Raw genomic sequence first — 14878 nt, forward strand, 5'->3', positions numbered from 1 at the left:
CTTATTTACAGTCATGAGAACTAGATTTATGGCGCACTATGATCATGGTGTACACATTTCGGAATACTTTTACTGCTACAGTGGAAACAAAAGAGCACAATTTGTAGTTTAACCAATACCTACCAGAAAAATATATCAAATGTTGGGAGTTCAAACCATCATTTGTGACATCATGCAAGATGTATGTAAATCTCTTGAGACATTAAGTTGGGGGCGGCACATTCTAAAAATACTGTCACAAAAAAAAGTGGAATAAAAGAGCAAACGTGTTAAAGTTCAATTGTTTCCGCTGATAGAGCAAGCATGGAGGCTATTATTTTTCTCCTTTAATAAACTATATATTGTTTTTAAAAATAAAAATATAAAAATGGCCCCCGCATCCATTGATTTTCATTGTGCGGCTCTTTGTGGAAAATGTTTGGACATCCCCTGCATTAAGTGTTTTTTTATTTTATTTGAAGACAACACAAAATGTCAGTAGTTAATCGAAAAGAGGAAACATGCTGAACCAGAAATAGAGGTCTTCAAAAATGTGATAAGGTTATGGTTTTATTTTAAATGATATAACAGTTAACTTTTATTTCTACTTGTGTGATAGTTAGTCATGTCAAAATATTATACATTTAATTATGGAGATTTTACTTTTTTTAGGAATGGGGGCTATCCGTATTTTGCGGAGTATAAGTCGCACCGGAGTATAAGTCGCACCTGCCGAAAATGCATAATAAAGAAGGAAAAAAACATAAATCGCACTGGAGCCCGGCCAAACTATGAAAAAAACTGCGACTTATAGTCCGAAAAATACGGTAATTCACAGATCGGAAATTGTGAATTACCATGAGCTATGTCTGTGCTATTTTGGGACTTACATACATAAATACATTAATATATATCATTATTGCCTACAGAAAAGGGATTAAACAAATCAATGATATTTATAAAATCGATATCAACGTAAACAGAGCCCTGGTATCAGTAGTATTAGTATCCGCAAATATCCAAATTCAGGTATCAGGATCGGAATTAAAAAACAAGGGGATCAGCGCACCTTTAACTTTAATATTCAGTGATATTCGGTTATTGATTATAAGGGTGATTTGACTATGTTGTGGTTGTCTTCAAGGAGTATTTCCACACTTCCACACACAAAGTCTATCTCTTGAGAGAGAAAAGTGACAACATATCAAGGCCAAGGCGTGTTTTTTGGCTGACGCTGCATTGTTGATGGCAGAGGCCTTGAAGGAATGACTTGATTTTAACCCCTTGCTACAAACAAACCACACATATACTGATGATTTCTATGCACATCCAATCTTTATCAAGAATAGCAGGTAAACAGCACAGGTGGTATATTTTTGTCAGTTATGAGACAGCAAAAGACTATACACTGAAGTCGATAAAACCTTATCGAAAGACTTACTCACAGGTCATAATTTGGCATCAACAACAAGAAAGCTTCTATTTTATGCATGGGTCACACAGAAAATGTACTAAGAAATTATTTCAAAGAGGAAAAAAAGAACATTTGACATGTGTTTAATTGTATTTCTGGACTGTATAAAGTCAAAATTTCAATAAACAAATGTCTTAAAAAAATAATGTCATTGAATACTGAGAATAAAAATGCAAAAAAGGAGAAAATGTAAACATGTACAAAAATAACATGTACATTTTAATTAGGTTTTCCCCTTAATGTATTTGAATGTGGCATACCACCACACCAACTTGAGAACAAATTAAAGTAATATAATTAATTGTAAACCCTGGAAGAAATCATACAAAGTCTGCTATTTTTAACTTGTTTCCAATATTATGATATCAAACTGCAACTGTTGGGGTTCTTGTCAAGTTGCACTTCAGAAAATGTTTGGCAAATGAGGAAAGTACTGCAGATTTTTTTATTGATGGGTTTTTTCAATCCATCAACAATCAGAAGTGTTTTAAACAAATCATTATTTTAACCAATTTATTATATAGCAAGTATCGACACAGGCTGTTATGTTTCAGCAACTGCGTAAAGTTTATCATTCCCTTGTTGAAATTATCACTTGTGTCTTGGAATATCATGCATGCCCTTTTTTACTCCGTCAACACAGTTGAAAAATATGTTATTTATTATTATTACATGACTTCATTCTTATTTATTTTTGGCATTTTTTCTTTTTTAGTGGCCTCAATACCTCCGTTTTCGCACGGCCACACTAAAAAGTTCTCCCCATTTTTTTTACGCTGTGTCGTTTATCGTACAACCAAACAGCGCATAACATACTAGTCTGTTATCCCGTGAACTTGAGTCCCAAACAAAAAAATCTCAAGCTTTAGTCACTTACTCTATGTGCCATGGAGCCAAAGAGAGTTGCGAGTCCCAACGCTTTGATAAAGACGCGGCGAAACACGATGGAATTTGAGCATGAACTTGTTGCACAGCCCTTTTCCCTCTCCGCTTTGCCAACAAGAATCTTTAAAAACGGTAAGCATGTTGGTAAAGTTTCTTTAAACCATTTCATTAATGTTTATTTATGTACATCATCATGTATACTATGTATTTCATATTGTTTCCTAATAATTATTGCACGTGTACCAACTGAGCTTAACTGGGCTTTTATTTGGTTTAGTTGGCTGTCATTGTTTTTACATTTGATTTCAAATACATGATTCAAATGTATTATATTTTACATATTTATTCTATTATGTCTATAAGAAGCTATTTATAACCTACTCTATATCCTATTGTATTTAAATTATGTACATAATATATTTCTTGTGGTACACCGTGGGCAAAATTTGGGGCCTCGAGTACTAATGGTGCGTTCTATTAACCTCAGAAGTTGGCGCTGGTAATGGTGGCACAGCAGACTTATGAGCGTTCCAGTTACGAGGTCGGAAATCAAGATGGCCACATCCCCGAAAGCTATTCCTGCGCTTGCCTTTTCTGAATATAAACAACTTATGAAAAAATATGCTTTTCTTCTGCGACCTTAAAACAAGGTGGATGAAGAGGAAACACAAACACGCTATTGCTAGCGATGTAGAACGTATAAATCACATGAACAAAATGTATTCATACTAAAGTAACATTACCATATATGAACATTCAACAATACATTGTACAGTGTATGGCTGATTTAGTGCAACATAAAAGTCAAAAGTGCCAAGTGACGGATATTATAGACGCTTCTATTATTATTTACAATCAAAGCAGCAATCTTTGAAGCCAACATGGGGGTGGTGGGGACTCTCCGAATAGGAAATCCAACCTCGAGGGGGGCGTTCTAGTTGAACGCTCCGACAAGAAACTCAGAAAGTCCAACTTCCCAGTACAATTGGAATGTACCATGAATTTTGTGCAATCTCACGATTGCTGGTATGAGAATCAAGTTCCTTAAACCATCATAAAACGTGTTAGGTGCCAAGAACCGGTCAAGTGGATTTACATGATTTCTTACAGGGTAGAAAACATTTCAGTTTTCATACGTTTTATTTTCATTTGGTCTTTTGGACAGAGTACTAACAAAAACCAAAGCACCGCAATACTTTGAAAATAACCACCAAAGCGATACAATCCCAATCTGGATCAAAACAAAACTGTCTAAACGCTTTTATAGTTTATGCATTATTTACGAAGATGTCTCCCGAGCTACACCAAAATTGTACGTCTTCTGTCTTGGGCCAATGCCCCACCCATGCAGAAAGTCTAATGGAATTTCTGCATGATAAACATTGATCTGTGGTACCCGTGAGTGTGTCACACCCCAATGCAATCCACATCAAAGACCGAAAAACAGGTATAAACAAAGACATTCGCATCTGTTAATAGCGGTGTGTGCCTAATGCATATCTACCTTCTTTTATAGTATATTTATAGTACCTCTGTGTTATCAAAGTTATAAAGAATAAATATGTCTATTAGCAAATAGAAAAAAGGTGGACCAAACCCTGCGACAAGATACATTGCTACAGATGTGCAGTGGCAAGACGTTGAGAGATCAAAATCAGAATCAGAATAGTTTTTATCGCCATTGCTTGAGAACGGGTTCACAAACTAGGAATTTTTCTTGGTGCAATCGTGCAACATAAAACAAATAACTAGTCACACAGGTTGACAGCCCTGCACAAGCTGGTAGAACACAATACATAAAAAATACCCATCCAGTTATGCTTGCAAACAAAAGTGTCGTCACTTTTGTTATGAAGCAAGCACGACTCGCTGCTCTGCAACCAAAAGAACAAGAAACTAGGAAATCAGTGCTTAAAGTGAGGAGTGGTGGCTTTCAAAGCATGTAATTTCCAAGTGCACACAGGCTGTGACAGGATGTGGAATTTGAGGACACGGAGCAATTCTGCTGCTGCAAGACGAATACTGTACTATTAAAATGATGCCTTGTCCTCCCCAATGTGTGGCATTGACATAAAATACTTTATAGTGTGCATTTAAGCCAATTGCTGAGCCTGCAGGTTTAGACAAGACTCCTGCTCTATAAATGACCCCGAGTTGAGATTCCACCACACTATTGCTGCCGACAAAGAGGTCAAATAGATGCATGGGGCACATTCAAAAAACAGCAGAATGTTGATTTGACCTGCTCAACTATTTGGGAATAGCTTTGCAAAGAGTGAACAGGTAGCAACGGGCTGTCATAACGATTACTTACACACTTCCTGATATTCACACGCAACGGTCACAAAAAAAGAGCTTAAAAAGCAGGTTATGAAAGCAAGAGGTGTCTGTGTTGACTGCTCTTTCTACCGTTGACAAAAGGCGCTGTTTAAAAACATGGCGAACGGTAACCCGGCGCCTTTGTTCAAACTAATGGCCCCAAACAAGAAACACAATGAACATGAAGGGATTTGAGTCGGTTACTAACCTCATTGTTTGGCCGGAGTGCAGCTCCTCTCCTGGCGGGCAACTTTGGGCTCACTTGAAAGCGTAAGCCCCCGCTGATTAAAGTCAAACAAGCCCAAACCCTTTAAACGCGGAGATATTCAACGGGGGTGAAGTCGCATCTACACCCGCAGACGGGGTAGCTACTAGCGGGATAAACCGAGCACACCTCGACGATTTCCTGGTTGTGTGGCGCTGGGGAGGAGGAGGAGGGGGGGAGTGGATACAGTAGCGGAGCGGGCTTGTCAAGTCAAATCACTAGCTTGGGTTCTACTACGTCGGAAAGAAGCGAAGATACTGTCCAAAGTGCGGGGAAAAAAGTACACATAAAAAGTACACCTTTCTAGTACCCGTCCGTTGGACTTGTTTAGCTCCTACACGCTCGGTGGGTCCGTGAACTAGTAGCGGTAGTGTGACCCAACCCCTCCGGCTTCAAAGAGGTCCATGAGGTCCTTTGATGTGTTCACAGCGCCTCGGACAACGGACAATTCCTTTTATGAGTAAATAAACAGAATTGTTGCGTTGATCCAGTTGAAACAGCCTTTTAAAACACACACACACACAAAAACAACTTGATCCAGGCAGATGACAAGATGTTTTTATATTTCTAATTTTGTAAAAAAAAATTATAAAAAAAAATAACAGGCTTTTTATGAAGACATTTGCAATTATACTCTATTTCCCAGAATGCTCTACTTATGCAAGCTTTGAAAATGGAGGTAATATGTGGTTAAAGTCAGAGTTTGTAAATTATTCTAAAACCTTTAAGTGCGACAAGTTCTTCCTGTTTAACAAATCTCCTGGTTCTGTCTTTGAAAAGTTTATTTTAAACCTTTTTAATTAACATTTTCCATTAAACTGCTTGTTTATTTCCCCCTTTTTTATATATATATTTTTGTAACCTATAACCCACAGGTGTCAAACTCATGGCCCGGGGGCCAGAACCCGCGACATCATTCTATGTGGCCAGCGAAAGCCTGGAAAAAATGGGTTTCGATAAAATACTTTTAGTTTTTTTACTAAATGCATTTGCTCGTTTAATTTTGACAAAAACAAAATGCATATTTTAAGCTTTAATATCATCTGATCATGCCAATTATATTATTATATACTGTATTGCACAACGACATGTGAGCTACAAACAAATAGTTAAATATCTGCTTGTCAGCTTTATTTATGATTTTAAAGCAAGTTATACATTTAAAAAATCTAATAATCAAATGCATATGCATTTTGATTAATTATGATTAATCACCGGTTATTACCCGCATGCATAATGTAAATACATTTTTAAAAAGCGGCCCCCTGAAAGCAGCCATTACTGCGATGTGGCCCTTAATGAAAATGAGTTTGACACCCCTGCTATAACCCTTTGAGATCTTCTGATGATGGTTGTCTGTTTTTTTTTTGTTGTTGTTTTTTTTTTTACAAAATTACAAATGTAAATACCCTGTATAACAAAGGTTTGTTGCACTAATCCAGATGAAACCCAATTTAAACAACTAAAACCATATTCTGAGGGTATGATAGGGTGGTTTTACATTTTTAATTTTGTAAAACAAAATAAAGTCTCAAACAGACATTATATACTCTAGAAGACAAAACATTGGTGACCAAGCTTACTACTATCAGTGTTCATAGCATCAACATGTCAACTTTGTCTTGTTACATTACATCTGATTTAATGTTTTGCTTTTAAGTTATTATCGTTATTATTGTATTTGATTTCATTTCTACAATGCAATTAAAACAAATCTCCAGTCCTGCAACTGGCCCCCAAGCTGCACTTTGGATGATCCTAGAATTTTACGTATTTACTTTTGCATTTTGACTTAAAAACTTTCTCTTGCCTCAATTGATTTCATTATTGTCGAGCACAACCTCAATTGTGTGACTATACAGTTTTTTATTTTATTTTGACATTAAGTATTAACAAATTGGGCCACAAATCACTAAAACCTGACTAAAATCAGAGTAGAGAATTTATTTTACTGTGTATTATCAAATTGGGCCAAAAATTATTAAAAAAATAAAGAAATCTGTGTAAGAAAATTGTTTAATTTATTTAATTTACTGTTATTTAATTGGTTTTGTGATGTAGCTCTTAACTCAAAACACTTGTATCTCAAATCAACATCGCCTATTGAAATGAATTAAAATCCATTTAATCGGGCTTGGCCCCCCCACAAAACAGTACAATTGCACAATGTATTTTAAAAACAAAAACAAACTTTTATATAAGAAATATTGAATGAAACCAATACGACATGTTTTACTAAGCCAACTCATGGTGGGGATGCTTGTAACCAAAGTTTTTCGCTTGCATTTTCAAGCATAGAGAGACAGCTTTTATCTCAAAACACTCTTAAGTTAAGGTACCAGTGTACTGTACAAATGCAAAAAGTTACAAAATGTTGTTTACCACAAGAAAGATGAGTATAACATAATAAAAACATCCTAATTGGAAACGCCAGGCTCATGTAGGCAATCATTTCACCCCTTGACGGCAGTGTTGGCTTACTCTTGCCCTTCACCTTTTGCAACCAAACTGCTTGTAATTCATTGATTAAAAACTTGTATGCAGTGTGAACACATAGAGGTTTCTCAACTGGTGGCCCAGGGGCCAAATCCAGTCCGCAAACAACATCCGACTGGCCCAAATGTTCAAACCTGATTCCTTAAAAGGGGCACCATTGTCATATAAAGTTGGTATGGTATCTAAAGGATCTTTAACTAGCATTTGTTTAGTACTGTGGGTCCTTAAAAACATTTATTGACTTGTGTTCTCCTACGGGCGATTAAAGAAAACATGCATAATGTTTGGTAAGTTAAAGTATCAATGATTGTCACACACACACTGGTGTGGTGAAATTATCCTCTGCATTTGACCCATCACCTTTGATCACCCCCTGGGAGGTGAGGGGAGCAGTGACCACACCCAGAAATCATTTTGGTGATTTAACCCCCAATTCCAACCCTTGATGCTGAGTGCCAAGCAGAGAGGCAATGGGTCCCATTATTTGTAGTCTTTGGTATGACTCGGCCGGGGTTTGAACTCACGACCTACCGATCTCCGGGCGGACACTCTAACCACACGTCTGTGCAGACTGTAAAGATACAGAGGTGTTATGTGCAAGTCATCATGTTGTTACTTTTTCTGACTATCTCAGACAAAATGTGCATGACAGCCGTTGAATGTGGTTTTAAGTGGACAGACATTTTTTTAAATCCACTGTATAGATTACATTTTTTTTAACACTGGTCTGATGGAAATGTGAATTAATTAAAAAAAACATAGCGTTCGTTTTCGTTTGGTCCTGCCTGAAGAGTTTTATATTCCAACTGTAGTTTTGGCTTGTTATAATAAAGTGACTGTTGATCCACCACCTCCTCGTCATCCTTTTGACTAAAAAAGCTCCAGTATTTTATACGTATTTTAGATTTTATACACAGAAAAATCTGTGAGTTTTCTAAGTTCAGTTGGGATGTCGGTAGATAAGGGACATTTCCGGGAGGTTTTCGCAGAATCCTTTAGATTTGCCATTACCCAGTGGTGTGCCGTTAGGGCCAGCAAGGCCTTCTATGCTGGCCTAACATAACTCATAATCATAGATTAATAAAAAGTTAATTTTAATCTAATTTCCATAAAGTATTCATCATATTCTCTTCATGTCTTATTAGGCTACAGTGTTGCTTGTTTTTACATTAGAGCTTTTGTCCAGTCAGAATTCAGCTAGCTTGTTGCCAGCGCTGTGTGAATTCTGCCGGATAGACAGTTGATAGACAGTTGCGGCAGCCAATCAGATCACGAGTTGTTGACAGTAGCCCATCTAGGTAGCCTTACGCTAAACTCGACTTTGATTGGATTTTCACTTGTCACTCTAAATTGAGAATCCAATCACAAGTTGTAATTTGCGAAAAGCAAGAAGGGGCACCGTAGCCACACCCGGCCAACGGTAAAATCATCGGTTCTCACTTTTTTAACTCACTAATAAAAAGTTCAAATATTTCATTTATTTATTTTTCCACATTTAATATGTTCTTTACAATTATTTTAATTTTGACAGTACCACGCAAGGTATGTTTTAAATGCTGATGCGGGTTCATTGATTTTTAAATGTGCCGAAATATAGCCTGTTTTGTACACTGTTACAGTGATTCAATGACCAGTAGTGCACAAGAGTGTTTCTGTATAGCATTTCTCCAGCCTTGGTCATGTGGTGACATAAATTATGGTATTTTGAGGGGTATTTATTAAAGTCGGACTAAGTAGGACATCACTGAAGGCCTAGGTGGGAAACGCACAGCCCGCCACTGCCGTTTCCTTATGACTCAAGTAAGGGTAAAAAGTAGACATCTAAATACTTATGTTAATAGGAGTAAGTATTCAGAGAAAAAGACTACTAAAGATCTAGGTAACCAGTGAGTAGCTTCTAAATCTGAAGATACTAGACTACAACCATAGTTGCTGTGTACATATGTGAGAGACATTTAGCCCTTACTACAGAATGTACTACAAAGGATACACATTTTACACTCACTTATGATGTTATAAGAGGGCTAATGTTACCCTACAACTTAGCACATGTTTTCTCTAGTTGGTAGTGGAATTATTGTAGGCTGAAATGTGAACATTTCTACTTGACACAGATGACAGCGCGTGATATGAATGTTCTTTTTTCTACTTTGTAGGGAAACATTGAAATGTTGTGCTGTCTCGCCTGACAGTGTGTGGTTTGAGTGCGGTGATGTGACTGCCAGGCTCCGTTGGATCGGTGAAACGTAGTCACGTGACAGTGAAGAAGTCTTTCTCCAAGCAGTAATCGCTAGATTATAAATAAACATTGTGATGATATAAATAAATGTAGCGATCAGAAGTGACCCACTTCTGATTATTTTGTACTGGTGTAACTGTAGTTTAACAGTTAAAGTGGTGTTGCTTTTAGTCGTGTTCAGTTCAATTATTGCTACTTTTTGTGGTAATAATGAAATACCTTTTGACGTACAACACCTGTGACATAGAAGATCTTTGAGTGGCGCTTTTGCAGTAGATCCTTAAAAACAGCACATAGCGTTGTACATTTGGATAATCCTTGACTGGTGTTTTTTTTGCAGTTTGTCCTGAAAAACAGCACGGAGATAACTCTATTGTTATAATCAAATTACTTAGAAAGCTTGTATATTACCCACACACACACAATGAATGAATCTTGGCTTCATTGTGATACTGACCCTTCTAAAAGCATTCCTAGTCTTTAATGGGTACACAAGTGGAAGTTAGGAGGATGAGAAAGGAATGCATTACCACTGCATGGCATGTGTAACATCCACAAACTCACTGCAGGCTGCACACACACACACACACACACACACACACACACACACACACACACACACACACACACACACACACATTCTTGTATTTGCTACTTTCTTGAGACCTCCGGAAAATACCTACCTCTTTAGGACCACCCTTTCTAGATATATGAAGATTTGTATTTACAACATTAATAATATATACATACAATGCAATTATAAAAAAGTAAGCTTTTAGTTAATTTTTATTTGTTTGTACCGTATTTTTTGTACTATAAGGCGCACGTAAAATCATTTCATTTTCTCAAAAATCGGAAGTACGCCTTATAACTTAGTGCACCTGATGTACGGAAAAATTCTGGTTGTGCTTGCCGACGTCGAATCAATTTTACTTGGTACATGGTGTAATGATAAATGTGACCAGTAGATGCATAAGAGATATGTGTAGACTGCAATATGACGCCAGTAAACAACACCTAAACTTTAAATGTTCCGTTGAAAATGAACATTACACACGGCACTCAAAAATCTGTCAAAATGTTTTAGTGTGACTTTGAAGCCGCACCGCCTGATGGATTGTCAGCCCATTACGGCTACAGTAGTCCGAGATACAAGAACCACTATTAAATGTTATGTAGACCACAAGGAATTTTTTTTTTTTAATTTAGAAAAAAATCATAATACGACCCCTTTAATGTGCTTTATAATCCGGTGCGCCTTTTGTATGAAAAAAGACGCACCCTATGGTCCAGAAAATACGGTAATTGGTTTTCAATCTTCATTATTTATTTCAAGTTATTACAGTATGTCCCTATATACATATTTATTTATTTTTTAAATACATTTTGGGGGCGCATTTCAATTTCTTACACACACTTATTACATATGTTGGCCAGAAGGGAAGCGCTTTTAAAATCGGCACACAGTCAATTTGAAAAATCCCTCCTTTTTGGGACCACCATACTTTTTATAGATTTCACCACCAGGGGTGCACACGAGACTTTGTCTATTAGATGCTATGGTTTTCCGTATTGGGACTATGATTTTGGTTCTAACTTTTTCACCGGTCCTCATATGGAAGGTACCTTTCCTTGTTGATGTCTCAAGAAGGGTAGAAGTACAAGAACACACACACACACACACACACACACACTGCTCTGACCAACTGTTAAGTGTAGCATTTTCAAGCAATGCATCCCTGACTGTAGCCCAAGGCTAAAGTCCAATTTCTTTCCCATCACTGAGTGTGCACTTTTGCAGATATAATAACAAATAGCAGACATATCATATGTGGTGACACTGGTGAGCGTACGCTGGAACATGTTGTCTCAAGTTACATTAAAAAAGTTGGTTGACTTCCCAGAAGAGTATGGTCACGCTTAGAACATTGCAAGAAAGTCATGGCATAATTATAAGGTTTGTGTCTTCACCACGACATTATTTCCACAGCGTGACGTCAATCGGTCGTTTTTCTTCACAGCTGGCTGTCTGACAGTAAGGTATGGAATTAGGGGAAAAAACAATACGGCAAGGAAGACTTTGAATAAGATAGTAGGTCATTTGAACATGTTGTAGAGGAGACAATCATTTTATCCAATGTACAGCTAGATGAATAATATGACATAAGGGACCAGTGAAGGCAGAATATATCTATGTTACACTTTTATTTTATTTTTTTACTTACTATCTGGTACACTGTGACCACTGTCGAGGACAATTTAAATACAACCAAATAAAAACCACTGTGCACTCCTAGAGCTCAAAACGGGTATTACATGTCTTCCTTTTTGATATGATTATCAGTAGTGGCCTACAATTTTGCCAAGGATTTTTTTCTCTTTTACTTTTTAATAAATGTGTCTTTGATTGCAACATTGTTATATTATGGTGTTAGTTTATTTCAAACATGCCTACAAGTACAATATGACGCAGCATATATTTCTAGTTTCTCATAACAATTGTACAGAATATGTACTATACTGTGCAATCTACTAATAAAAGTTTCAATCAATCAAACAGCATGTACCAAAAAGTAGGAGGAAGCAGAGCATATCTACCCCTTTTCTTATCATAGCAGTTCTTAACACATTAGTTGCAACACAACAGTGAATAAATAGACAAACGAGTAATGTTCTTATTCATCAAGGTCATTTGTCATCAAAGGGCGTTCAATCGATCGCAACTCGACTACTTGGTTTGTCTTGGAAGACCTTTCGCCGCTCATCTGAGTAGGCGCCATCAGTTCATGCTCATAGACTTAGATTGGTCGGATCTGGTCCAGCGGCTGGTCCCAAAACCCCAAATATTTAAACTCCAAAAACCAGGAGAGTGTGCCTGGGCAAGGATGGTTTCGCCCTATCGTAGTGAGAAAAACTGCTTTGATGCAAACGAGCAATCCTCACTTTCAAAGGCAACGACATTGAAGTCATTGAAGTGTAATTTCCCCTCGTTGGCATTGATGTATTGTGTGGCAGAACGATCGCTGTGGATCGACTACTACCAGTCCAAAATAGTCGGAATTGACCAGCGTAAGCATTCCATTCAGTTGTAAAGAAATAGCACAAAAGGGGGGTTTTGGCACCAGTCGCTGGACTAGATCAGACCAATCTATGTCTATGAGCACGAACTGATGAAGCCTACTTGGATGAGCGGCGAAACGTCTAAGACAAACCAAACAGTCCAGTTGCGATCGATTGAATGCCCTGTTTGACAAATGAGTAAGTAAATAATTATTAAATACGCGAATAAACATAAAAAAATGTATTTTCAATACTTAGTTGAGTAATTTATGGTTCACATTATGAGATAATTACGATTATCTATTTTTTAAATAACGTTCAAGATGCTGATCAAGATTTTTTTGCTTTGTACTTAGTGCACACTTTGTTCTTGAATAGTTTCTTAAACTGAATCATATTAATACATTGATTTCTTCCCCCGATCCATTCCATAATTTCATTATACATACTGGTATGGTAAAAGTTTTAGGTATTTCTCCTCTTTTGTTGAGAAGAATTGTTAGACGTTCGTGGTAGCACGTTATAGTTTGTTTTGTACAACATCTTAGGTGTTTGCAAATGAACCAAGTCGAATTTCAATATTTTTGATTCCATAAGTAAAGGTTTTGAATGTTTTTTTAGCCAATGTTAGGTATTATTCTGACTGACCTATTTCTTAACACGGTTAGTGAATAAAGTGTACTTTTGTAGTTATTTTCCCATATTTCTGCACAACTCAGATATGGTAACACTATCGAGCAGTAGAGAATATCGAGGGATTTTTGATCCAGAACACATTTTGCTTTATGTTTATTATTCATTATTGACACATCTCTTTTGTATATATAATATACATATATATACACGCACGCACGCACTCACACACACACACACGACTTGTGTGAACTCAATAAACTCAACCAAGTCCTGCCTGTTTTCTTTCTTTTTTACTTGCTCAGTAAGAATATTTTTTGTCTACTTGTCGCTGTATCAAAATCATGAAGTATGGACCTTTCCAAGTCTGTAATTACCTAACCTCAAATGTTACACTTAGTTTTTTTTAGAAGTATTGCATTACATGTAGCATTATTATTATTATTTTTAATTGTTGACTTATGACACTTTTGGATCCTAAGAGTAAGTGAGTGTATTCAATTTTAAAGTTACAGAAGGGTTAAATCAGGGGTCCAAACATGCGGCCCATGGGCTGTTTACAACCCTTTGGCCATATTTTGTGGCCCTCTGATTAAGCATATAATTACAGCACAACATACACACATTGAGCAATACAAGGAGTAACTTCCTGTAAGCAAGCGGAATGTTGCAGACCATCATTTGCGGAACTCAACAGTCTCAAAATATATAATTTTTACATTTGATTTTACATTTGTAAAGACTTAAGGCCAACCATAGCTCAGGGTCACTATTATAATTGTTGGTAGAAGTGGTTAACTCATTTAGTCACGTGGTTAAAATGTGATTGTGAAGTGAATACTTCGTACCGGGACCCACAAAATAAAGTAGACAATTGAATTTGGTCTACTTATTTTGTCAGAGTTACAGGAGCGCTCTGCTGTTTTTAGGACCCTCCGCAGAAAAGCTAGTCAAACATCATCTTTATATCATGATTTTGAGAATATGCTGCAAAAATGTGAGTCGCTCACAAGTTTTTTTTTTTTAAACTGAACAAGGACCTAAAACGGCACCTTAAGGAACACTATAGTAACATAACTAAAGAATTTGAGCAAATGACTGACTGCATCTGAATTAAACACGCTAAAGTAACACCATAGTTAAATAAAACACATTACGGGAAAAAATGTTTAACTGCCAAAAGGAGAGGACTTATAGGGGTCCATTGAGGAGCTCAAAATTACAAGTTTGAACCCCCAGTGTTCTGTTTGCTAGCAAGGTTTCATGTCAATGAAAGGATCTGCCAATGTGCTTGCAGTGTGTGTGCTTATAGTTCTGCTATACAACAAGAACACTATTGTTTTAGGAACTAACTGCCAAAATGTGTCTTCCAATTTTTTTTTTTACTGAACTCAGGGGGCCTATGGTGTCATTCCCAGGCTGGATTTTGACCCCGGGCCGCCAGTTGAATAGAATTGGTAGAAAATAGATGGATATGGAAAAGGCTAATGATTTCATTTATGTGAATATTTGACACCAACCTTTCATT

General features: G+C 36.9%; 1 protein-coding gene across 4 annotated transcripts in view; it reads right to left on the reverse strand.

The window, feature by feature from the left end:
• vaspb (vasodilator stimulated phosphoprotein b) overlaps positions 1–5336 on the reverse strand; it is a 49756-nt gene extending 44420 nt beyond the window's left edge. For all 4 annotated transcript variants that reach the window (XM_061972668.2, XM_061972667.1, XM_061972666.1 and 1 more), the window contains exon 1: positions 4866–5336. In XM_061972668.2, coding sequence (XP_061828652.1) covers positions 4866–4870 — 5 coding nt within the window. In that variant the 5' untranslated portion in view covers positions 4871–5336. The remainder of the gene's footprint in view (positions 1–4865) is intronic.
• Positions 5337–14878: the final 9542 nt, after the last annotated feature.

Source organism: Nerophis lumbriciformis, linkage group LG17, assembly GCF_033978685.3.
Source record: "Nerophis lumbriciformis linkage group LG17, RoL_Nlum_v2.1, whole genome shotgun sequence".
In the NCBI taxonomy this organism is placed as follows: Eukaryota; Metazoa; Chordata; class Actinopteri; order Syngnathiformes; family Syngnathidae; genus Nerophis; species Nerophis lumbriciformis.